General features: G+C 50.9%; 8 protein-coding genes across 8 annotated transcripts; 5 read left to right on the top strand and 3 right to left on the bottom strand.

Annotated features, from left to right (window-relative positions):
* The first annotated feature begins 4,423 nt into the window (after positions 1-4,423).
* Positions 4,424-4,735, top strand: LOC147416358 (histone H4). The gene has a single exon (XM_086470190.1). It carries the CDS (start codon positions 4,424-4,426, stop codon positions 4,733-4,735), a length of 312 nt encoding a protein of 103 aa, XP_086326316.1.
* A 1,160-nt stretch (positions 4,736-5,895) lies between these two features.
* Positions 5,896-6,285, bottom strand: LOC147416357 (histone H2A type 2-C). The gene has a single exon (XM_086470182.1). It carries the CDS (start codon positions 6,283-6,285, stop codon positions 5,896-5,898), a length of 390 nt encoding a protein of 129 aa, XP_086326308.1.
* A 1,468-nt stretch (positions 6,286-7,753) lies between these two features.
* On the top strand, positions 7,754-8,164 carry LOC104342102 (histone H3). Its single transcript, XM_009952976.2, has one exon. The coding sequence runs from the start codon at positions 7,754-7,756 to the stop codon at positions 8,162-8,164; it is 411 nt and encodes a 136-aa protein (XP_009951278.2).
* A 960-nt stretch (positions 8,165-9,124) lies between these two features.
* Positions 9,125-9,514, top strand: LOC147416356 (histone H2A type 2-C). Its single transcript, XM_086470165.1, has one exon. It carries the CDS (start codon positions 9,125-9,127, stop codon positions 9,512-9,514), a length of 390 nt encoding a protein of 129 aa, XP_086326291.1.
* A 1,160-nt stretch (positions 9,515-10,674) lies between these two features.
* LOC147416355 (histone H4) lies at positions 10,675-10,986 on the bottom strand. The gene has a single exon (XM_086470140.1). The coding sequence runs from the start codon at positions 10,984-10,986 to the stop codon at positions 10,675-10,677; it is 312 nt and encodes a 103-aa protein (XP_086326266.1).
* An 8,403-nt stretch (positions 10,987-19,389) lies between these two features.
* Positions 19,390-20,617, top strand: LOC147416354 (histone H1.01). Its single transcript, XM_086470151.1, has one exon. The coding sequence runs from the start codon at positions 19,390-19,392 to the stop codon at positions 20,047-20,049; it is 660 nt and encodes a 219-aa protein (XP_086326277.1). The 3' UTR covers positions 20,050-20,617.
* A 231-nt stretch (positions 20,618-20,848) lies between these two features.
* On the bottom strand, positions 20,849-21,493 carry LOC104353386 (histone H2A-IV). Its single transcript, XM_009959953.2, has one exon. It carries the CDS (start codon positions 21,491-21,493, stop codon positions 21,104-21,106), a length of 390 nt encoding a protein of 129 aa, XP_009958255.2. The 3' UTR covers positions 20,849-21,103.
* Positions 21,494-21,774: 281 nt separating this feature from the next.
* LOC104353384 (histone H2B 1/2/3/4/6) lies at positions 21,775-22,524 on the top strand. Its single transcript, XM_009959952.2, has one exon. The coding sequence runs from the start codon at positions 21,850-21,852 to the stop codon at positions 22,228-22,230; it is 381 nt and encodes a 126-aa protein (XP_009958254.1). The 5' UTR covers positions 21,775-21,849; the 3' UTR covers positions 22,231-22,524.
* Positions 22,525-24,339: the final 1,815 nt, after the last annotated feature.

The following is a 24,339-nucleotide window of genomic DNA, read 5'->3' as shown; positions in this document are numbered from 1 at the left end:
GTTTAAGATGTGAATGGGGCCTTCTTGCCCACAAGTAACGGGCTGTTATTGTCCTTTGGATACTCCAGATACGGCAGAAGCAGTTAAAGTTTTGTATAGTAGTGAGGGAAGTCAAGGATGTTTGTGAAAAATCTAATGCACTTTGATTTTTTTTTTCTTTTTCTCCACGTGGCAAAATCAGTACATTGATACCAGCAGTACAATGATACCATTGATACCCAGCTTCACTGATACCAATTAGCCTTAGCTTAATTCCTATTACCGTGTAACAACCCAAGCACTGAGTGCTACTTTAGACCAATCTCTAGGTATTCTACACTGAAAAGAATGTCTCTGCCTGCTTCAAAGCCTATTAAATCAATGCTGTAGTTTTAATAATAAAAAAGAAAGAATAAAAGAAAGAAAGAAAAATTTGTAACATATGAACGTAACAGGACCTATTTTCTTTTACTTTCTATCAAAAGGGATCAACTTTGTGTTTGTAGCATATAAATCAGAATTTAATCTGCATATAAAAAAAATATTTTTGCTGATTTTCTGAAAAACAAAACCAGGACCGAAACCCAAGTCCACAAACTGTTGTCTCTAGGCTAAGGATTTACAAAGCTAAGAATCTAGGAAAAAAATGGTAAGAACGATTTAAATGGAGATAACCTAAAAGAACAAGCAACAGAATGGAGAAAAACTGTAAGAAGTGCTTTCAGAACTTCGCAGATACTTAATAGCTATTTTGCTATAGTTGGCCTTTTCCTTTATAAACTGTTAACAATTGTTCATTATCTTCCAGGCAATATATATTTCTTTTCATGTAGAATGTTATTTAAAAGAGCTCCAGGGCATATGTAGTCTGCAAACCCATATCTAAAAAAGGGAAAAAGGAAAAAGGAAAATAAACTGACATGTTGTTTCTGACATTCATGTTTAAAGTAAACTCTACCTCTTTCAGGTATTTTATAACATAGTATCATGTTCATACTCTGTATATAGTACCTAGCATCAAAAAAAATAGAGATTAAGATTCAACTAGTGCCATGCACAAAGGAAAACAAAATAAAAACAATCAACAAGATCTGTACTCACTCTTCGAAATAATTTGTACTCGTAAGCGATACAGTAATTTATGAAGAAATGTTGATATGCAAAAGATAAATATGTTGTACTGCAAGTATAGCAATACAGTAATAGTCAAAATATTCATGATAACACTGTGAAAGACAGCAACAACAATTGAAACTCTAATAGGATTTTTTACAGCACATGCTTTGCAGCTGTGCAGTCCATGGGCTGGTGGCAGAGTGGCACTGTCCCTGGTTAGGATGTCATCCAGCCTGCCAGGGTACTGGAAGGGCCAGCGGGTGCCCGGATTTCCCCACACTATGCAAACGAGGCCAGCCACTCAGCACTCCTACTGTCTGACAGTTAAGAAGTCAGGAATCTGCCTGCACAGGCTCATGAGAGCATGTGTATACAGTGTGGGCACTTTCAAGAAGAATAGATTTCACCTATTTTGCCTGCAACCTGCCTTGTGTGATCTGGTCCCAGAAAGCAGGACTGGCTTCCATAATAAAGGAACGAAGTCTAAATCTTGGTCTTCCTGACACAGGTTTTTTATTTTTTTTTGTTTGGTTGTTTGTTTGTTTTTTTTTTCCTGTTTTGGACACGGTAAATGCAATCAGGTTTTGGCGGTTTCTTGTCTGAAATAAGGAGTAGAATAGCAAGTTTAACTTCTGTGTGCTGTTTGAGGTTAGTTGTTTGTACCATCTTACATTTAATCGTGTGGTTAACAAGGTTAGCACACAAGGCCAGCAGCGAGCAGCTAGGAGAAGGGATCAGCCTGTGTCTGGCTAAACAGAGGTGGTAAGCAGAGAGAAACCGGGTGGGGTTTTGGGTTTAGCCAAGCCACAATAGGAGACACCTACAAGAAAGGAAACTTCATAACCTGAATGACCCAAAGCACTTGAGAAAAGGGCCCGCTGATCAAGAAGGTAAACATTTGAGTAATTCTGATATTAACTGTCCAGACCCAACGCACGGTCATTCGTATAAACATCTTCTAGGCGGGAAGGGGGAGGAAAAAACTAAGAAAAAAAAGGACCAAACCCTGAGTGGAGTCAAGGGTGCAATCTGTGCTCCTTTTATTAATTCTTTAGAAGAAAACAGGCCTTGACGTGCCTGAGTACATGGAAAGGCTTTCAAGGGTTATTGCTGTCAGTTACATCACCAGATGAGGACGGGAATGTTTCTTTGCATTTGACACTAATGAGAAGAAAAGGTTCTCACACTTGAAAACTGTTTGAGTTTAGGTTTGGTTTTGTTTATTTTTTTTTCATCTTACAATGTGTGCTTATTCTCCTAACGTGGCAAACAGTCTCAGCTCTGGTTTTTTTTTTTTGATCACCACCTTCTCCCTAGGGTAGCTGGGTCACCTGGTTACAGTCTCTGTAGTGTTGAAGAGACACTAGCTCTATTGGGCTGGTGCTGGGGACACACAAGCCGTAAGTCTGAGAGAGGACAGAAGGAGGATACAGATTGTCGTAGCAGAACTCATTTCTGCAGTTAGGAATATCAGCGTGGATCCAGAGCGGGGAGAAACGGATGGGCAATACGAGCAGGACAGCCTTGGGATTGTGCTGCTCTTTGAATCGCCTTTTGAGCAGAGACTTACAGTGACAACACTGGAAGAACTGAGTAATCCACAGGAACTTTGCATCTGGGCCAATATCCCACCTGTGACAGAAGCCAGTAAAGCAAGAGTGTAAGAGCAATAGCTGCTATCTCATCAAAATGGTGCCTTGTAGGCCAGGGGCTCACAGAGTCAGGGGCAATGTCTTTGAATTGAAGCGCTTTGAAAGGATTTTTCTCCTGCATGTTTATTGATCACTTTCTCTGGGCATATCATGTCTCCTTTTTCATGCTTTAGGATGTGGTTTTAGCTTGAACAAGTTATAAGAGGTTGGGGAATAGGTACAGTGGGTATGGTAGAGGGACAAACGGGTGATGGACACATATACCACACGGAAGCTACTCCTTTCCTAGAGGAGAATCTCATTTATATACAGTTCAGCATTCCCAGCGTGCATCGGAGAGTTACAAAACGGTGCGGGAAAACTCACATTCTGTGGCACAGGTGAAGTGCGAGAAAGCGGCAACCGGCATAGAGAGCGGATGGAACTCCTTTTCCTATAGCTGAAGAGAGGTGATGAGAGTATACTTGAAGCAGAGGGAATGCCAAGTCATTTGAAAGAACAGAGAAAAAGATATCGTGAGTCTTTGGGGCCAGGCAGAGACATTCCTATATATAAAAAATAGCAGAGCTGAAAGAAGTTGGGAAAGAATTACCTCACCATTATGGTTTTAGATCCCACCACGACCCAGACCCTCTCTCCTGCAGTCACCAGGACTGAGGCAGAAGCAAATGCCAATGTCAGCGAGACAAAGGCTGGCGAGAGCTCAGAAAGATCTCCTCGAGCCCTTTGTCTCGAAAGGATCTCCTCTGTCTCTGCGCGGATAATGCTGTGTGTATTTGGCCACGCCGAGCACAGGCGAACTCTCTGTGTTGGAAACATGCTAATCTCATAGCCCCAGTGGGCCCGGAGCTACAGAAAGGAGGACTGCAAGGACAGCCAGCAAAAAATGAGGTACGGATCTAACAGTCACAGCGACCGCTTTTCAGAGTCATGAAGTCGCACCAAAATAACAAAGAGAAATATTGTCGCTGGCAACGTGCCCTGGCGAAGGGAAAGCGTATTAGATGAGAGAAAGAGTACCTGTCCACTCAGAATAAGGTCAGGCATTTGAAAACATGGAGGTACACACTGACAGAGCTGCCGTAGCCATTTTTGTTGTGCATTTGACACGCAGGTCTGATTTTTCAGGCAGTTACTAGCCGTGATCTAAGCGGAAATACAGAGCCTTTCGGACGTGCCCAGGGTGTCTGGGACTGAATATAAAGCAACATTGCAGACACAGGGCAGCAAATAAAGGGCCACGGAGTGAGTCCTGCGATGCTGACCTCCCGCGGGTTGAGACGTGGTCAGCATGACCTGCACAACGGTCCGCGGGAGGCCGCGAGGCCGCCGGCTCCGTGCGCATGGGCGCGCTCGACCCACAGAGGAGGAGAGGAAGATGCCGGGAAGCGGCGCTTCAGGGGCCCGGGGCTGGGGGACAGCGAGCGGGGCAGAGGCGGAGGCAGAGGCGGAGGCGGGGACTGTCGCGGCGAAGCCGGCCGGGGCCCCGGGGCGGTGCCCGAGAGCCGCGCAGGGCGAAGGCCCCGGCGCGCCGCGGCGGCGGAGGGGGCGGGGGAGCGGGCCCCGCCCCCGCCAGCCGTGCCCGCCCCTGGTCCCAATCAGGTCGGACCCGTCGCCATAAACGCGGCGGCGCCGGCAGCTGCAGCTCACAGTTCGGAGCAGGCAGAGGCGGCAGCATGTCTGGCAGAGGCAAGGGCGGGAAGGGGCTCGGAAAGGGCGGCGCTAAGCGGCACCGCAAGGTGCTGCGCGACAACATCCAGGGCATCACCAAGCCGGCCATCCGGCGCCTGGCTCGGCGCGGCGGCGTGAAGCGCATCTCGGGGTTGATCTACGAGGAGACGCGCGGCGTGCTGAAGGTGTTCCTGGAGAACGTGATCCGCGACGCCGTCACCTACACGGAGCACGCCAAGAGGAAGACGGTTACGGCCATGGACGTGGTGTACGCGCTCAAGCGCCAGGGACGCACCCTCTACGGCTTCGGCGGCTAAAGCAAAACGTTTCTTTCCCGGACCACCTCGACAACCCAAAGGCTCTTTTAAGAGCCACCCACTTTGTCTTTGGAAAGAGCTGCGTCGCGTTCTTCATAATATCTTTGGGGTTTGCTGTATTCCTGCGCTTTTCGGGTTTCCCCCATCCCCGTTTCCCGTCCGTCCGTCCCCGTCCCCCGCCCCGTTTTTGTTAGCGAGCTGCAGCTGGACGGGCCAGCCTTGCAGTTCGGCTCTGGCTTCCTCCCTAGCGCCCTGTGCCTGCATCGCTCCCCTTCCCCAGCTCCTCGGCCGCCTCCTTCCTTCCTGGCAGCCGCTTTCGGAAGAGCTTGCTGGGGCGCTGCGCCCTGGGAAGCGAGCAGTGTGCCGGTTGTGACTCGTCCCGAGGCATCATCGGCCGATGCCACCAAGTCCTGGAAACTGCCGGGGCCCGAGGAGCGATCCTAGCGCCCCTCCCTGAGTGGCTCTGCTTGGACAAAACACGGCGCAAGGGAACGGTCCCCGCGTCCCGACAAAACGAAAGGGAAAAAGGCAAACTCCAGCTTTGTCTCGCCAAGGTCTCCACAGAAGGGCGGCGGGTGTTTCACTTTCCTCCTGCCCGCTCATGCCCCGAGAGGGGGGAACCGCAGTGACCGCACCGGCTTCGGTTTATCCGGCGGGGTGTGGAAGGGGCCCGCTCGCTCTCGCGGGGACGGGCGGCCGCGGTAGCCGAGCCCCGTCTCCGGCGGCGACCGGGTGAAGCGCCCCCGCGCTTTCGAAAAGCCCGCGCGGGCGGAGATGGGCTCCGCGCGATTCCGCGCTCGGCAGAGCCCGCGCTCCGCTCGCCCCAGCACAGGCCCCGCCCCGCCCACTGTCCGCCCGGGAGAGCGGCACAAAGCACAGTTCCGCACTGGCCGAAGGTGCGGGCCCACGAGGGAAAAAACGCAGCTTCCCGGCCGCGCCTGAGCTCTTCGGCATGAGCTGCGCCGGGGCAGCTACCGAGAGGAGCGGCCCTCCCCCCGCTCCCCCCCAACGAGCCAACCCCTCCCGTGGGAGGCGCGCGCACACCCCTTCCCCTGCCGCCCGCTCAGCAGCGCCTCAAGCTCTTTCTCGACACTGTGGGTGGCTCTGAAAAGAGCCTTTGGGTTTCGCTTCTGTGCTCGGGACGCTTCTCCGGGCCCGGTTTACTTGCTCTTGGCTTTGTGGCTCTCGGTCTTCTTGGGCAGCAGCACGGCCTGGATGTTGGGCAGCACCCCGCCCTGCGCGATCGTCACCTTGCCCAGCAGCTTGTTGAGCTCCTCGTCGTTGCGGATGGCCAGCTGCAGGTGGCGCGGGATGATGCGCGTCTTCTTGTTGTCGCGGGCCGCGTTGCCCGCCAGCTCCAGGATCTCGGCCGTCAGGTACTCCAGCACGGCCGCCAGGTACACCGGGGCGCCGGCGCCTACTCGCTCCGCGTAGTTGCCCTTGCGCAGCAGCCGGTGCACGCGGCCCACGGGGAACTGCAGCCCGGCCCGCGACGAGCGCGACTTGGCCTTGGCTCGCGCCTTCCCGCCCTGCTTCCCGCGGCCGGACATCCTCGATCGCTCACTCGGTAAAAAGCTGCCGCTGCTACAGGAAGAAAGCAGGTGCGTTACCCGCGCCCTGAGGACCGCCCTTATATCCCTTCCCTTTGCGCCGCCGGCGGCTCCTGATAGGCCCAGGCGCCTACTCGGGAACGCGCACCCAATGGCGGAGAGAATCTCGCCCTGACCAATAGCGAGGGGCGCAGCTCGGAAAGGCCCCCGCCCGCGCCCTCGAGACGGCCAGTCACGAGGCGGGAGGGGCGGGCTTCAGCAGCCGGCTCCGCCCGGGCGGAACGGTCGCTCCCGCCGCCGCAGCCGCCGGGCCCGCGGGGGCCGCCCCGCCCCGCGTTTGCTTCTATTTTCCCTTCTAGTAAATGCTTTTAGAGCAGCCGGGTCGGCAAGGTGCGGGCTGGGGCGACGGAGTTGAGGAGGCAGAGAGACGGTGTGTGCCTGTGGCAGCGAGCGGGAGTAAGGGAGGGGTGGCGTTACCCGGAGCGGGGAGAGGCGGTGCACCTCCCCGCGTTGTTTCACGCTGGGCTTTTTCCCCGCGGGAAGATTTCGCCCCTTTCCAACACCGGCTCACACTGAAGTTTTCCGACATTCCAGAAGTCGGCACGCGTTCTTGCCTCGGAAAACCACCACAGCTCGCTCGCTCCCTTCAGTCCGCCGCCGACCCCCCCTCCCCTCCCCTCCCCCCCCCCCCCCCCCCCCGCAACGCACACAGGGACAATGCAGTCAAACATGGCCTCTGCCCTCCCTCCCGGGTGAGATCTACTGCTTCACTTACACATTTTGGCTGCTGTACTCATTGTATCGTCCCCATTTCATTATTACAATTGATGTGGTCATGTAGTATTAAGGGGCACGGAAAGAGGTGGATCTTTTCCATACTTTGATTTAACTCGTGTTTCCTACTATCCTGGTTTTCATTACTCTGTCCTATGTATTTATTTTTCATCTGGTGTCTGGTTTTCCCTTGGCTCTCTTTTTATATTCTGTAGGTTTCTATAATATTTCGACGTAAATAAAACTTCCTAAATCTTCCACAGAAATTTAATCTTTCTTAAATGTACAGAAATATCTACACAAACAAAACTCCACAGTGAAAGGAAACATTTTAAAAATGTAGTAATTATTAACTGACACAATAAAATGTTTAAATATTAATAATTTATTAAATAATGTAATGTTATATACTACTATTACTAATTAATAATAATGGTTTCCGGAAATTAAAAAAATATAAAATTACAAAGAATGGCTTTTTCAGGCGGCACACATTCTACAGACAGAACAAAGACGCAAAAGGATAGGCGGTACCCACCAGTGGCGGTATTTTCAAATTTTGAATCCACCAATGAGAGTCAGCATGTACCCATCCGCCTATCAGAGAGGGCACTAGTGCTATATATACTCCTCGACTGCAGCCACAACATCAGTGCTTCTGCTTAGCTCTAACATTGTTTGTTGCCTTTGAGCGATGGCGCGCACGAAGCAGACGGCGCGTAAGTCGACGGGCGGGAAGGCGCCCCGCAAGCAGCTGGCCACCAAGGCGGCCCGCAAGAGCGCGCCGGCCACGGGCGGCGTGAAGAAGCCGCACCGGTACCGGCCCGGCACGGTGGCGCTGCGCGAGATCCGGCGCTACCAGAAGTCGACGGAGCTGCTGATCCGCAAGCTGCCCTTCCAGCGCCTGGTGCGCGAGATCGCGCAGGACTTCAAGACCGACCTGCGCTTCCAGAGCTCGGCCGTGATGGCGCTGCAGGAGGCGAGCGAGGCCTACCTGGTGGGGCTCTTCGAGGACACCAACCTCTGCGCCATCCACGCCAAGCGCGTCACCATCATGCCCAAGGACATCCAGCTGGCCCGCCGCATCCGCGGTGAGCGCGCATAAATCGCCTTAAGACAGCGTGGCTTTCAGAAAGTATTTAACCAAAACAAAGGCTCTTTTAAGAGCCACTCCATACACAATAAAAAGAGCTGTGACATTGCTGTAAAAATATTTTTAATTGTATGTGATGATGTTCTCCCGAAACTCCGTATTGAAACATTCAGAATGAGTACAGCAGCCAAAATGTGTAAGTGAAGCAGTAGATCTCACCCGGGAGGGAGGGCAGAGGCCATGTTTGACTGCATTGTCCCTGTGTGCGTTGCGGGGGGGGGGGGGGGGGGGGGGAGGGGAGGGGAGGGGGGTCGGCGGCGGACTGAAGGGAGCGAGCGAGCTGTGGTGGTTTTCCGAGGCAAGAACGCGTGCCGACTTCTGGAATGTCGGAAAACTTCAGTGTGAGCCGGTGTTGGAAAGGGGCGAAATCTTCCCGCGGGGAAAAAGCCCAGCGTGAAACAACGCGGGGAGGTGCACCGCCTCTCCCCGCTCCGGGTAACGCCACCCCTCCCTTACTCCCGCTCGCTGCCACAGGCACACACCGTCTCTCTGCCTCCTCAACTCCGTCGCCCCAGCCCGCACCTTGCCGACCCGGCTGCTCTAAAAGCATTTACTAGAAGGGAAAATAGAAGCAAACGCGGGGCGGGGCGGCCCCCGCGGGCCCGGCGGCTGCGGCGGCGGGAGCGACCGTTCCGCCCGGGCGGAGCCGGCTGCTGAAGCCCGCCCCTCCCGCCTCGTGACTGGCCGTCTCGAGGGCGCGGGCGGGGGCCTTTCCGAGCTGCGCCCCTCGCTATTGGTCAGGGCGAGATTCTCTCCGCCATTGGGTGCGCGTTCCCGAGTAGGCGCCTGGGCCTATCAGGAGCCGCCGGCGGCGCAAAGGGAAGGGATATAAGGGCGGTCCTCAGGGCGCGGGTAACGCACCTGCTTTCTTCCTGTAGCAGCGGCAGCTTTTTACCGAGTGAGCGATCGAGGATGTCCGGCCGCGGGAAGCAGGGCGGGAAGGCGCGAGCCAAGGCCAAGTCGCGCTCGTCGCGGGCCGGGCTGCAGTTCCCCGTGGGCCGCGTGCACCGGCTGCTGCGCAAGGGCAACTACGCGGAGCGAGTAGGCGCCGGCGCCCCGGTGTACCTGGCGGCCGTGCTGGAGTACCTGACGGCCGAGATCCTGGAGCTGGCGGGCAACGCGGCCCGCGACAACAAGAAGACGCGCATCATCCCGCGCCACCTGCAGCTGGCCATCCGCAACGACGAGGAGCTCAACAAGCTGCTGGGCAAGGTGACGATCGCGCAGGGCGGGGTGCTGCCCAACATCCAGGCCGTGCTGCTGCCCAAGAAGACCGAGAGCCACAAAGCCAAGAGCAAGTAAACCGGGCCCGGAGAAGCGTCCCGAGCACAGAAGCGAAACCCAAAGGCTCTTTTCAGAGCCACCCACAGTGTCGAGAAAGAGCTTGAGGCGCTGCTGAGCGGGCGGCAGGGGAAGGGGTGTGCGCGCGCCTCCCACGGGAGGGGTTGGCTCGTTGGGGGGGAGCGGGGGGAGGGCCGCTCCTCTCGGTAGCTGCCCCGGCGCAGCTCATGCCGAAGAGCTCAGGCGCGGCCGGGAAGCTGCGTTTTTTCCCTCGTGGGCCCGCACCTTCGGCCAGTGCGGAACTGTGCTTTGTGCCGCTCTCCCGGGCGGACAGTGGGCGGGGCGGGGCCTGTGCTGGGGCGAGCGGAGCGCGGGCTCTGCCGAGCGCGGAATCGCGCGGAGCCCATCTCCGCCCGCGCGGGCTTTTCGAAAGCGCGGGGGCGCTTCACCCGGTCGCCGCCGGAGACGGGGCTCGGCTACCGCGGCCGCCCGTCCCCGCGAGAGCGAGCGGGCCCCTTCCACACCCCGCCGGATAAACCGAAGCCGGTGCGGTCACTGCGGTTCCCCCCTCTCGGGGCATGAGCGGGCAGGAGGAAAGTGAAACACCCGCCGCCCTTCTGTGGAGACCTTGGCGAGACAAAGCTGGAGTTTGCCTTTTTCCCTTTCGTTTTGTCGGGACGCGGGGACCGTTCCCTTGCGCCGTGTTTTGTCCAAGCAGAGCCACTCAGGGAGGGGCGCTAGGATCGCTCCTCGGGCCCCGGCAGTTTCCAGGACTTGGTGGCATCGGCCGATGATGCCTCGGGACGAGTCACAACCGGCACACTGCTCGCTTCCCAGGGCGCAGCGCCCCAGCAAGCTCTTCCGAAAGCGGCTGCCAGGAAGGAAGGAGGCGGCCGAGGAGCTGGGGAAGGGGAGCGATGCAGGCACAGGGCGCTAGGGAGGAAGCCAGAGCCGAACTGCAAGGCTGGCCCGTCCAGCTGCAGCTCGCTAACAAAAACGGGGCGGGGGACGGGGACGGACGGACGGGAAACGGGGATGGGGGAAACCCGAAAAGCGCAGGAATACAGCAAACCCCAAAGATATTATGAAGAACGCGACGCAGCTCTTTCCAAAGACAAAGTGGGTGGCTCTTAAAAGAGCCTTTGGGTTGTCGAGGTGGTCCGGGAAAGAAACGTTTTGCTTTAGCCGCCGAAGCCGTAGAGGGTGCGTCCCTGGCGCTTGAGCGCGTACACCACGTCCATGGCCGTAACCGTCTTCCTCTTGGCGTGCTCCGTGTAGGTGACGGCGTCGCGGATCACGTTCTCCAGGAACACCTTCAGCACGCCGCGCGTCTCCTCGTAGATCAACCCCGAGATGCGCTTCACGCCGCCGCGCCGAGCCAGGCGCCGGATGGCCGGCTTGGTGATGCCCTGGATGTTGTCGCGCAGCACCTTGCGGTGCCGCTTAGCGCCGCCCTTTCCGAGCCCCTTCCCGCCCTTGCCTCTGCCAGACATGCTGCCGCCTCTGCCTGCTCCGAACTGTGAGCTGCAGCTGCCGGCGCCGCCGCGTTTATGGCGACGGGTCCGACCTGATTGGGACCAGGGGCGGGCACGGCTGGCGGGGGCGGGGCCCGCTCCCCCGCCCCCTCCGCCGCCGCGGCGCGCCGGGGCCTTCGCCCTGCGCGGCTCTCGGGCACCGCCCCGGGGCCCCGGCCGGCTTCGCCGCGACAGTCCCCGCCTCCGCCTCTGCCTCCGCCTCTGCCCCGCTCGCTGTCCCCCAGCCCCGGGCCCCTGAAGCGCCGCTTCCCGGCATCTTCCTCTCCTCCTCTGTGGGTCGAGCGCGCCCATGCGCACGGAGCCGGCGGCCTCGCGGCCTCCCGCGGACCGTTGTGCAGGTCATGCTGACCACGTCTCAACCCGCGGGAGGTCAGCATCGCAGGACTCACTCCGTGGCCCTTTATTTGCTGCCCTGTGTCTGCAATGTTGCTTTATATTCAGTCCCAGACACCCTGGGCACGTCCGAAAGGCTCTGTATTTCCGCTTAGATCACGGCTAGTAACTGCCTGAAAAATCAGACCTGCGTGTCAAATGCACAACAAAAATGGCTACGGCAGCTCTGTCAGTGTGTACCTCCATGTTTTCAAATGCCTGACCTTATTCTGAGTGGACAGGTACTCTTTCTCTCATCTAATACGCTTTCCCTTCGCCAGGGCACGTTGCCAGCGACAATATTTCTCTTTGTTATTTTGGTGCGACTTCATGACTCTGAAAAGCGGTCGCTGTGACTGTTAGATCCGTACCTCATTTTTTGCTGGCTGTCCTTGCAGTCCTCCTTTCTGTAGCTCCGGGCCCACTGGGGCTATGAGATTAGCATGTTTCCAACACAGAGAGTTCGCCTGTGCTCGGCGTGGCCAAATACACACAGCATTATCCGCGCAGAGACAGAGGAGATCCTTTCGAGACAAAGGGCTCGAGGAGATCTTTCTGAGCTCTCGCCAGCCTTTGTCTCGCTGACATTGGCATTTGCTTCTGCCTCAGTCCTGGTGACTGCAGGAGAGAGGGTCTGGGTCGTGGTGGGATCTAAAACCATAATGGTGAGGTAATTCTTTCCCAACTTCTTTCAGCTCTGCTATTTTTTATATATAGGAATGTCTCTGCCTGGCCCCAAAGACTCACGATATCTTTTTCTCTGTTCTTTCAAATGACTTGGCATTCCCTCTGCTTCAAGTATACTCTCATCACCTCTCTTCAGCTATAGGAAAAGGAGTTCCATCCGCTCTCTATGCCGGTTGCCGCTTTCTCGCACTTCACCTGTGCCACAGAATGTGAGTTTTCCCGCACCGTTTTGTAACTCTCCGATGCACGCTGGGAATGCTGAACTGTATATAAATGAGATTCTCCTCTAGGAAAGGAGTAGCTTCCGTGTGGTATATGTGTCCATCACCCGTTTGTCCCTCTACCATACCCACTGTACCTATTCCCCAACCTCTTATAACTTGTTCAAGCTAAAACCACATCCTAAAGCATGAAAAAGGAGACATGATATGCCCAGAGAAAGTGATCAATAAACATGCAGGAGAAAAATCCTTTCAAAGCGCTTCAATTCAAAGACATTGCCCCTGACTCTGTGAGCCCCTGGCCTACAAGGCACCATTTTGATGAGATAGCAGCTATTGCTCTTACACTCTTGCTTTACTGGCTTCTGTCACAGGTGGGATATTGGCCCAGATGCAAAGTTCCTGTGGATTACTCAGTTCTTCCAGTGTTGTCACTGTAAGTCTCTGCTCAAAAGGCGATTCAAAGAGCAGCACAATCCCAAGGCTGTCCTGCTCGTATTGCCCATCCGTTTCTCCCCGCTCTGGATCCACGCTGATATTCCTAACTGCAGAAATGAGTTCTGCTACGACAATCTGTATCCTCCTTCTGTCCTCTCTCAGACTTACGGCTTGTGTGTCCCCAGCACCAGCCCAATAGAGCTAGTGTCTCTTCAACACTACAGAGACTGTAACCAGGTGACCCAGCTACCCTAGGGAGAAGGTGGTGATCAAAAAAAAAAAACCAGAGCTGAGACTGTTTGCCACGTTAGGAGAATAAGCACACATTGTAAGATGAAAAAAAAATAAACAAAACCAAACCTAAACTCAAACAGTTTTCAAGTGTGAGAACCTTTTCTTCTCATTAGTGTCAAATGCAAAGAAACATTCCCGTCCTCATCTGGTGATGTAACTGACAGCAATAACCCTTGAAAGCCTTTCCATGTACTCAGGCACGTCAAGGCCTGTTTTCTTCTAAAGAATTAATAAAAGGAGCACAGATTGCACCCTTGACTCCACTCAGGGTTTGGTCCTTTTTTTTCTTAGTTTTTTCCTCCCCCTTCCCGCCTAGAAGATGTTTATACGAATGACCGTGCGTTGGGTCTGGACAGTTAATATCAGAATTACTCAAATGTTTACCTTCTTGATCAGCGGGCCCTTTTCTCAAGTGCTTTGGGTCATTCAGGTTATGAAGTTTCCTTTCTTGTAGGTGTCTCCTATTGTGGCTTGGCTAAACCCAAAACCCCACCCGGTTTCTCTCTGCTTACCACCTCTGTTTAGCCAGACACAGGCTGATCCCTTCTCCTAGCTGCTCGCTGCTGGCCTTGTGTGCTAACCTTGTTAACCACACGATTAAATGTAAGATGGTACAAACAACTAACCTCAAACAGCACACAGAAGTTAAACTTGCTATTCTACTCCTTGTTTCAGACAAGAAACCGCCAAAACCTGATTGCATTTACCGTGTCCAAAACAGGAAAAAAAAAAAAAAAAAAAAAAACAACAACAAAAAAACCTGTGTCAGGAAGACCAAGATTTAGACTTCGTTCCTTTATTATGGAAGCCAGTCCTGCTTTCTGGGACCAGATCACACAAGGCAGGTTGCAGGCAAAATAGGTGAAATCTATTCTTCTTGAAAGTGCCCACACTGTATATACATGCCCTCATGAGCCTGTGCAGGCAGATTCCTGACTTCCTAACTGTCAGACAGTAGGAGTGCTGAGTGGCTGGCCTCGTTTGCATAGTGTGGGGAAATCCGGGCACCCGCTGGCCCTTCCAGTACCCTGGCAGGCTGGATGACATCCTAACCAGGGACAGTGCCACTCTGCCACCAGCCCATGGAGTGCCCAGCTGCAAAGCATGTGCTGTAAAAAAATCTAAGCTACATCACAGCATCATCCCACACTTAACAACTCTTCAAAATCTTTTTGCTCACCTCTATGAGAAGACAGTCAGCCTATATTTCTGGCATCCAAGTGCTACCTTGCGGTTCTCCTGATGGCACAAACAGCTGTATCTGGAGCCAGTACCTGCTTCACCCCCACACTTCTGGGGAAAACTGGCAAGGCAGTATCACTTAATGAGAGCAACTTCACATGGTCTGTGTCACAGCGCTTTGTCTCTCAGCGATAGCAGAAATCCAGCCTACACAGTGTCTAGGTGCCACCATGACTGGCTGTGTGGAAAAAAAAAAAAAACCAACGTGTTGTCTGCTAACCCAAATGTACCTGGAATCCTGTCATATCAGTGCCTGGAGTGTCACCAACCAGTGAGATGCCAGACTGCAGACCAGCTGTGCATGCAGTACATGCCCAAGAACACTTTGTACCTCCATAGGTACCAAACATGACTCTGGCTGGAGGGGATATTTAGATTGGTCACATTGCTCCCTCCCTCTTACCAGTATTGACAGGGAGCACTGTCACACAAATAGGAAGGAGTGGAGGGCAGAAAGCACACAGAAGAACATAGATGTTGTGGGGAAGAAGCATTGCCCTGTGTGGGCTGCTCACTTTTCTGAGCAGCTAGGCTTCAGTGCTAATGGAAAGGCTGCTCTGAAAGGTCAGTGTGGTGGCACCCTTGGTGGAATTCAGTACTAAATGCAGGTGCAAGAGAAGCACTGTCAATGTAGGAGGAGACTATTTCTTTGGGAAGCCATGGCTGATGGAGCTTATCTGTTAATGCTGCTTATCTTTCATGTACAGTTTGCCTCAGGCCTGAGGTCCTCAATTGCTGGTTGATGACTACATTCAAAACATGCCAGGTCCAGAAGGCAGTTTGTCAAGTGCCTTAGGCTAGTTTAAGAACATAAATAATTCTGTTCTTTGATATCTGACTGGCCATGAGGACCTTTTCTTTGCCTGTGTGAGAAATGTAAGAATGTGCTAACCTGGTAGACTCCCATACAGTAGAGAATAAAGTGCATCTTCTTTCCTCATTATCTGTTCTGGGTAGCATTTTGCCCCCCCCATGCTTTTGCTGGTTTGTTGCTTTTTTTTTTCTCTTTCCCAGGAAGTACATCCTTCCCAGTGCCTCCTAACTACAGGCATATCCAGGATTTGGACTATAGGTTTTCAGTTGCCATATGACATGCCATGGCAATGATGAAGGGAGACCACAATAGGCGCCCCAACACTTAACCAAGAGTACAGGGAGGAGTGTGCAACATTCCAGGAAGCTGAATCTATGGGGACAGTCATCCATTGCCCTACCCTATTTTTCCTGCCCACTATAGATGCTCAGCCATATACTGGATTTAAAAGGCCTTGTGCAGCCTCAGTACATTTAGGAGTCTTAACAACAGCAGCAGCAGCAACATTAGTATTAGATAGGCAGGGAATTTTTTGGTGGGCTGCAACAAGTTTGTAGTTTGGTAGGTACCACTTTAAAATTGCTTAGCTAAGGGTTAAAAGCTGTTAAACTGTGCTGGCTGGTTTGATCACATGTGTTATTACATTTGTAACTCAGATGAAGGATGAAGTCACTGAGGACAAGTAAGGCATGGGTGTAACACTGTAATAGGAGTGTAATCATGGTTGCAAGGACTATTTACACCTCTTTCCTGTGGAACATGTATGCAGGAGCGCAGTACATAATGTAAAGGCCCTCACCTAAATCTCTTTGGAAATTGTCACTTGGAAGGAGAAGGGCTGTTGTGCACAGGTATGTCAGCTGTACTTCCTCCAGCTGTCTAAGAATCACTGACCATGAGACTTACTACAGCAGGTGGAGCATCCCATTAGTATTTGTGTGGCTTACTGTCATGCTAATACCTCCTAACAAAATTACTTGAGAAGAACAACTACCATACTGCCTCTCGTTATTGCAGACATATCTAAATATAACCCAGAGCTCATTTTCTTAAGAACAAGTACTGGCAGGTCCTAAACTGGAGATGGGAATGTTTGATAGCTCTCAGGTGCAGTGCCAGCCCTTGACTGTGGTTCATGTGTCTCCCTGCTAATGCCAAGAGACCTTAACAGATGACTGCAGAAGTCGGACAGATCTGTCTATCTGAAGGGAAGTAACTTGTAGGGTTCAGACTGCAGTCTTGTGCAGGTTTGTGATGTAGTGTGGCTTGCTGGGGTGCCCATGAGGTAAGAAGGATTGAAGTAATTCAGGTGTAGTAGACATTACAGTGACGCTCTCCCCAAAAGTATCTCTGGTGATTCTGATATCACTCTCCTCTTTTAATGAATAATGAAGTCTACCTCCCTCCAGTCTCATTGGGAAAGCCAAAGGGCGTGTCAAAGTCTATGTGGCACCTTCTTCATGAATTCCTTCTACAATAGCCTAACAGGATTATTCCTTTTCCCGTTTGCTCAGCTGGAGGTAAAACTGCCATTCCCGCCTTTTGTGCAGTCCTTTGCCATATTTTTTCTTTGCCTGAATACATCTATCTATTTCTGCTAAATTATCTGCTCTGACTGCAGAGCAAACTCTTTTTACAGTTACCAAACGCACCTTAACTTCCAAAATTTTTGTTCCTGCAAATATTTCTTTCACATAGAAAAGAACACATGTTCCAAGCATGTTCTACATCACTAAAGTTATTTTATATCTTTACTGCAAAGCCATTAAAAAAGAAAGATCAGAGCTTCTCTCCGTGTCATGAAGTTTCTGAAGTGACTTCGGTTTATTTTAAGATAGTAGTCTGTAAATGTTGGAGTTCAGAAGCTGCTACGCATATTATTAGCTACCCTGTCAGGAACAGAGAGAGGGTGGCAACTGCTGGGAGAAAAGCCAGGCAGACAACTGGGATGGTGACCATTTTAGTCACCTCAATTTCAGCCACCAATAAATGTGAAATGACACTCTGTGAAACCACAACTGAAAGCTGGAGTATTTAAATCTCCTCCAGCAAGGATTACTGAAGTAAATGTGTGTGGGTTCAAAATAACAAGAGCAAGCAAAACGAATTTTCATTTTGGCGACCTGTGGCTCATGGCCTATGCTTTCCTCTGTCCATGTGCTATGAAGTATCTTGGTAGCTGCTACATGTCATCCCCTCCCAGTATTGCTACTTTATTTCAGTATGTAGTCAAATCAGTGGAAAGTCTTGTTCTCTGATTTACAAACACATATAGGATATAGGCTTAAAAACATATATTTATTTTACTTCAGTTTTGGTAATTTGTGAAGATATATATTTTAATACCCACACCCACTCTAATTAATTTTATTCCTGTATCCTTATTTTATGTTACATAACTTTTAAAAACAAGACCTTGAAAGCCTCAATTCGATTAGCCCTTCTTTCAGTTGTCTTCCTATTGAAGCATTACAGAGCTCAGGTACACTTTTCCTGCAACCTTTTATTCTGCTATTTTTTCCTCCTAGAATGCAGGTTGCAATTTTCCCCTTCATTACGTTTATTCACAGTTTCATATTCACTGAAACCAAATTTTACAGCAAACTAAGATGTTTTCATGTTATACACACATTTAGTATTTACAAAACAGCCACCGAAAATGAAGCAATGAGGTAGAAATAGGATAACCTTCAAAACTACCTATTCATACAATCTGAAATTTTGGTTACTAATATGTACTTAAATACTGTCTTCTGTACTTAGTGTATCTATAATTCTGTATATATTATATATTTGGTAATATCAAAGGAAATCAGAGGGCAAGGCTGTAGTGTAGTCTTTGTGATACTTAAATAACTACAAAAGGCAATGGATAATATACTCATTTCTAATCAGGTACAGATTAATGAAATATTATTCCAGAGCTCTCTTCTGTTCAGCATATTCCATCAGATTACATCATATTCCACCAGATAACACTATTGATTGAATTCTTCCTGGTTCTTCAGGAACGACCTATGGCCTACCTCTCCCTTTATTGAAACTCAGGTTATCACAAAATGTCTACTTTTTGTCCTGAAAAACATTTCCTTATTTCAGTGATGGCTGTAAAATGAATAAGAAAGAAATAGGTGGGTTTTATTCAGAGTGGGAAGAGAATTCAGAATTAGCTTTAGATAAACCTTTGTGTAGACTTATTGTGCGAGATGTGTAAAAAAAAAAAACCCACAGTAATACGGTTTTAAATTCTACTACTATTAGAGAAAATACATAACAAGATAATACTCTCTGGCCAGGAAGAACATAACTACTAAACTGCTATGCTAGTCCTTACACATCTTAAATTACTGGAGAGACAAAGGTAAATTCAGTAAATATCACCACAAGTTTCAGAGCTTGCTTTCTTTTACAAAGCTGCAGTTTTATAACATCAGATATCAAATGACTGGTTCCCTGAAAGTGACATGCAACATGGAAAGCAAATACCTTGATTTACTCAATAATTGGTAGAAAAATTCATATGGACAACAAACAAAAGAAAGAAAACAGCCAACACAAGGCAGCAGGGTAAGTTTGCCTCCCTTCTACTGAAATTCCAGGAAGGCAAAATAAAACAGCTGTGTGTTCCTAAATCTCCAGATATTAACAAATTGCTTATGGCTCTATAAAGAGTGCAATAGGAGGTTGTAAGAAACACTATTTCACTAGACTTTAGCGTTTTAGGAGGTAAAACACATGGTCAAAGGAACCGGTTCTTAATCCATATTCAGAGCTGAAAGAGGAGTTTGTGTTACTTCCTCCTCTTCAAAATCAATTTAAACTGTCAAAATAGCTTTAAATCGGCAGATTTCAACTTTGACCCCAAGAAAACCCTCTAAAGAATCAGACTGAGTCGTTGCTGTAACATTTACGTCAAAAGGAAATTTTTAATTTGCAAGGAAAAACAAAAGTTTCTCTCTTCAGAGGTCTCTCCAGCAGCAGCACACGGGATTTATCGCTTCTCCTTTAACTCAGCCCGCGTGTTTGCGGCTGGAAACTCTCCCGAACGCAAGTACCTGCTCTTCTCCTCCCTCACCTGGGAAATGGGGCGATTTGGTGGCAGAAATTCCGAGGAAAATACACTTTTGTTAGTCCAAAGAAACACAAATCGAGCACACCGAAGGGCTCCCCGGCCGTGCAGCGGGGCGGGCTCTGCAACGCACCAATCACCGCGCGGCTCCTCTCTAAAAATACGAGCATCTGACCCGCGCCAACCCAATTGTGTTCGCCTGCTCCGCAGAGGACGCCGCCGCGATGTCCGAGACCGCTCCCGCCGCCGCCCCCGATGCGCCCGCGCCTGGCGCCAAGGCCGCCGCCAAGAAGCCGAAGAAGGCGGCGGGCGGCTCTAAAGCCCGCAAGCCCGCGGGCCCCAGCGTCACCGAGCTGATCACCAAGGCCGTGTCCGCCTCCAAGGAGCGCAAGGGGCTCTCTCTCGCCGCGCTCAAGAAGGCGCTGGCCGCCGGCGGCTACGACGTGGAGAAGAACAACAGCCGCATCAAGCTGGGGCTCAAAAGCCTCGTCAGCAAGGGCACCCTGGTGCAGACCAAGGGCACCGGCGCCTCCGGCTCCTTCCGCCTCAACAAGAAACCTGGAGAAGTGAAGGAGAAAGCCCCCAAGAAGCGGGCAGCCGCAGCGAAGCCCAAGAAGCCGGCGGCCAAGAAGCCCGCCAGCGCCGCCAAGAAGCCCAAGAAGGCGGCGGCGGTGAAGAAGAGCCCCAAGAAAGCCAAGAAGCCGGCGGCACCCGCGGCCAAGAAAGCGGCCAAGAGCCCCAAGAAAGCGGCCAAGGCAGGCCGCCCCAAAAAGGCAGCGAAGAGCCCGGCCAAGGCGAAGGCGGTGAAGCCCAAAGCAGCCAAGCCCAAGGCGGCCAAGCCCAAAGCGGCCAAGGCGAAGAAGGCGGCGCCCAAGAAGAAGTAAATTATACCAGAAGAGTCCTACTCTACATATTTTGTTATCCAACGGCTCTTTTAAGAGCCACCCACACTTTCCCTAAAGGAGCTGAGGCGCCGAGGTCGTCAGTAACTTGCAGCAAGGATCCAGTAATTCGTAAGTCTTCAGAGGTCAATTGTGTCCTTTTTCCTCCTACGATTACTGAGAGAAACGCTAACGAGCACGGTATAACGCGGCGGCTTTAGGGAAGTGTAGACTTTTACATCTTTTTTTGCCGAGTAATTGGTTTGACTACCCGGAAGCAATGTTTTATAATGATTTGATAAAAATCGGATGTATGTTTTTTTAAGGATATATTTTGTAACAAAAGTAATGCATTTGCCAGGCACGCTACTACTGAGCCATGTTTAATCTATTGTATTATTTCTCTTAAGGTGTCTCCTTTAATGGGTTTGTGTGTTTGGGGGAGGAGGGGACGGTTTCCTTACTGACCCGAAAATAGCCCTGGGCTCTCCCATTCCTTTTGTTCCCGATAAGAAAGAAAAAGTATTGAAAAAGCCCGCCCTGCTCCAGGATTGGCCAGCGGCGAGCCCGGCCCGCTGCCCCTTCCCCCCCCCCCCCCCCCCGCCCCCCTTCCCCGCGGACGATTACGCCTCCGATCTCTGGTGCTGTTTCAGCCACTCGCGGAGAAAAAAAAAAAAAAAAAAAAAAAAAAAAACAAAAACGCGGAAGAGGGGGGAGGGACGGGAGCGCTCACCGAAACGGTGTTCTCATGTTCTCTGGCATAAGACCGAAACGGAAAATGACCCATATAACCAGGAAGGACTTGCTTTGGGACGATGTTTAGGCAGGACTTTGCGTTAACAAAAACATGGAAAGCGTTGCTACTATTACCAAGCCAAAAATACTGTCAATAAACATAGAGAAAATAAGACAAAAACACGGGTCGAGTAATTCATATAAACCGACTTAACTATAGTACGGATAACTGAGCTCTCTTAAGATTTTGTGGGTGGCTCTGAAAAGAGCCTTTGGATTATTTTCTCCGGAAGAGACAACGTGCGGCCTTTCCCTTGGGCGTTCACTTGGCTTTAGCCTTGTGGCTGTCGGTCTTCTTGGGCAGCAGCACGGCCTGGATGTTGGGCAGCACCCCGCCCTGCGCGATCGTCACCTTGCCCAGCAGCTTGTTGAGCTCCTCGTCGTTGCGGATGGCCAGCTGCAGGTGGCGCGGGATGATGCGCGTCTTCTTGTTGTCGCGGGCCGCGTTGCCCGCCAGCTCCAGGATCTCGGCCGTCAGGTATTCCAGCACGGCCGCCAGGTACACCGGGGCGCCGGCGCCTACTCGCTCCGCGTAGTTGCCCTTGCGCAGCAGCCGGTGCACGCGGCCCACGGGGAACTGCAGCCCGGCCCGCGACGAGCGCGACTTGGCCTTGGCTCGCGCCTTCCCGCCCTGCTTCCCGCGGCCGGACATCCTCGCTCGGTCGGTGGCTTCTAAAAGCAAGCAGCAGCGGAACGAAGCAACCCGCCGGCGCGCCTCAGCTATACCCTCGCTTTCCCACCTCGCCCCTTCACTGATAGGCTGAGAAGTAGGTCTTCTCTGGGCAGCCAATGAGGAGGTGAATCAAATTCTGACCAATAAGAGGCGGCTATAGGGGAGTTATGACGCGTTATTGCATTTTGACCAATGGAAGCAGGCAGAGGGAATGCTGCTAATTTGCATAAGAGAGCTATAAATAGGTGGTGCGCGACGGTTTTACATCAGTTCCGTTGTGCATTGCTGCTGTTGCTGGGGTTGTTGGTGTCTGTGTGAGACGCGCGTTGGCTGCGATGCCCGAGCCGGCCAAGTCCGCCCCTGCGCCCAAGAAGGGCTCCAAGAAAGCCGTCACTAAGACGCAGAAGAAGGGCGACAAGAAGCGCAAGAAGAGCCGCAAGGAGAGCTACTCGATCTACGTGTACAAGGTGCTGAAGCAGGTGCATCCCGACACGGGCATCTCGTCCAAGGCCATGGGCATCATGAACTCCTTCGTCAACGACATCTTCGAGCGCATCGCCGGCGAGGCCTCGCGCCTGGCGCACTACAACAAGCGCTCCACCATCACCTCGCGGGAGATCCAGACGGCCGTGCGGCTCCTGCTGCCCGGCGAGCTGGCCAAGCACGCCGTCTCCGAGGGCACCAAGGCTGTCACCAAGTACACCAGCTCCAAGTAAGCTGCCTCTGTGCCCTGTGCCGCACCTGCTCGACCCAAAGGCTCTTTTAAGAGCCACCCACCTTTTCAGTAAAAGAGCTGTGCAGTCATTTCCGGGGGGAAGAGAAAAAAAAATCAAGTCCTTCGTGAAAATTTTTAATTTACAGTTTTATTTTGTATCACACTGAAAATTAATTTCCCTAAAGTCATTGTTCTCCTATTTACTGTTTCCTTGATTTGTAGTACTATTGCAGTTTTTAAGGTATGTACGTTTTTCGGGCAATACATCACTATTAATTCTAGGTATGCTCGTGTTATATGCGTTGTAAATTGAAGAAAAAAAAGGGCTTTAGTTTTCTAGAGGAGGGAAAAATCAAAATTGTTGCTAATGTAAACTTCCACGTACATCGTTGTAACGGTTATAACAATATCTGCCGCTTGATGGTGCTCAGTGTTTTCTTTTGTAGCAGTAATGGGAGGTCTACAGTGCACTGTACTGTAAAAGAATTTATGTATTAACAAGTGACATTTATCTTAAAAAGCTGTTACCAATAGCCCAGTGATTAGTGCAACAGAGAAGTCCGTTCTGAAAGTTATTTATCTTGAGCACTTTTCTCAATTCTATTGAGCATGTGGTTTTTACAGTAACTTGCATAGCTTCTCACTATGACTGCTTTAGGTAGAGAATATTCCCTTTGTAACTAAAAACACAAAGCAAAGATGAATATTATTTCATACTTCTGACCTTTTCTGTATTTATGTAATTAATTTTATTAAAACTATGAAAAACTAAGAACCTAGACACTGTGGGCTGACTTCATAAGGTATCAGAGTTTATCATACAGCTACTAACAGCCCTAAAGTCTTTCAGCCTCAAACTGCAGGCTTTCTGAATCACTCCATCACAATGCTGCTGTAAATGCAGATCAAAGCTGTTATCACCTACTTTCAAACTGAATGGGAATAATCCTGAATTCGAGTGTATTCTGTGGATTTCTGAACACAGTTAATACAGGGACCATAGAATCAAAAAGTCAGCCTTTCTAGTACTGCCTGCATCTTATTTGGTAATAGAGGTACAGCGACAAGCACCAGTTTTCTTAAAACTGCTATCAACTTATCAAAGTTAATTTTAGCCTGAAGGCTGATGGGGACCTTTCAGGCTGGATTTAAGATATACAGTGGGAAAAGGCACACTCCATGCTCTGTTCTTCAGCAGCTTCAAATGAGTTTAGCAATCTGCTCTCGGACTGCCTTAGTGTAAACTCTGAAACATAGTCTGCTTATTCTGGACCTCTGTTTATGTCCAACACCTTTAAAAAAAAAAAATGAATGAACAACTGTCTATTCTGGTCTCTAGGTTTTTCTATAATAGGATGTGTGGGTCACTAGAAATGGACTCTAGAAAATACCACACACTAAAAGTGCTGATATTTTGACAGTGATGATGATGATCAGAAGAATTTGTCGGTGGCTATTATTCTCTCTAATCAATTGTGTAAAATAGGTTGTCTTAAAAAAAAAAAAAAAAAAAAAAAAAAAGACCCTGGTTCAAGCTATGGCTATCACAGAGCAGCCCTCTTGCCTGCGTTAAAGTGGGAGCTCCATGATGCCTTGTGGCCTCCCAACTCAGGAATCCACATGCATTTGCTGTGGGCTGACCCTGGCTGGACCGAAGCTGCTCTATCACTCCCCTCCTCAGCTGGACAGGGGAGAGAAAATATAACCACAGGCACGTGGGTCAAGATAAAGACAGTTTAATAAAGCAAAAGCAAAGGCTGTGCACAGAAGCAAAGGAAAACAAAAGATTTATTCTCTACTTCTCGCCAGTAGGTGATGTCCTGACACTTCTCTAGAGGCAGGGCTTCGGTATGTGTAGAGGTTACTCCAGACAACAAACATAAAAAAGGAATGCCACCCCTTTCTCCTCTTTTCCCCTAGCTTATATTGCTGAGCAGACGTTCTGTGGGCTGGAATATCCCTCGGGTCAGTCTGGGCCAGCTGTCCTGGCTCTGTCCCCTCCTAAGACCTTGCCCACCCCCAGCCTACTGGGGTGGTTTGGGGGGCTGGGGGTGTTGGAGAAACAGCCCGGCTGCTGTGCAAGCCCTGTTCAGCAGTAGACAAAATGCTG

This window comes from Leptosomus discolor, chromosome 1 (genome assembly GCF_034619465.1).
Source record: "Leptosomus discolor isolate bLepDis1 chromosome 1, bLepDis1.hap2, whole genome shotgun sequence".
NCBI lineage: Eukaryota > Metazoa > Chordata > Aves > Leptosomiformes > Leptosomidae > Leptosomus > Leptosomus discolor.
The sequence above is the reverse complement of the archived record's forward strand: the minus strand, read 5'-3'. Positions and strand labels throughout refer to the sequence as shown.

Excerpts from the sequence above, each read along its gene's own strand:
- LOC104353386 (XM_009959953.2), bottom strand. The coding sequence starts at position 21,493 with ATGTCCGGCCGCGGGAAGCAGGGCGGGAAGGCGCGAGCCAAGGCCAAG.
- LOC147416355 (XM_086470140.1), bottom strand. The coding sequence starts at position 10,986 with ATGTCTGGCAGAGGCAAGGGCGGGAAGGGGCTCGGAAAGGGCGGCGCT.
- LOC104342102 (XM_009952976.2), top strand. The coding sequence starts at position 7,754 with ATGGCGCGCACGAAGCAGACGGCGCGTAAGTCGACGGGCGGGAAGGCG.
- LOC104353384 (XM_009959952.2), top strand. The coding sequence starts at position 21,850 with ATGCCCGAGCCGGCCAAGTCCGCCCCTGCGCCCAAGAAGGGCTCCAAG.
- LOC147416358 (XM_086470190.1), top strand. The coding sequence starts at position 4,424 with ATGTCTGGCAGAGGCAAGGGCGGGAAGGGGCTCGGAAAGGGCGGCGCT.
- LOC147416354 (XM_086470151.1), top strand. The coding sequence starts at position 19,390 with ATGTCCGAGACCGCTCCCGCCGCCGCCCCCGATGCGCCCGCGCCTGGC.
- LOC147416357 (XM_086470182.1), bottom strand. The coding sequence starts at position 6,285 with ATGTCCGGCCGCGGGAAGCAGGGCGGGAAGGCGCGAGCCAAGGCCAAG.
- LOC147416356 (XM_086470165.1), top strand. The coding sequence starts at position 9,125 with ATGTCCGGCCGCGGGAAGCAGGGCGGGAAGGCGCGAGCCAAGGCCAAG.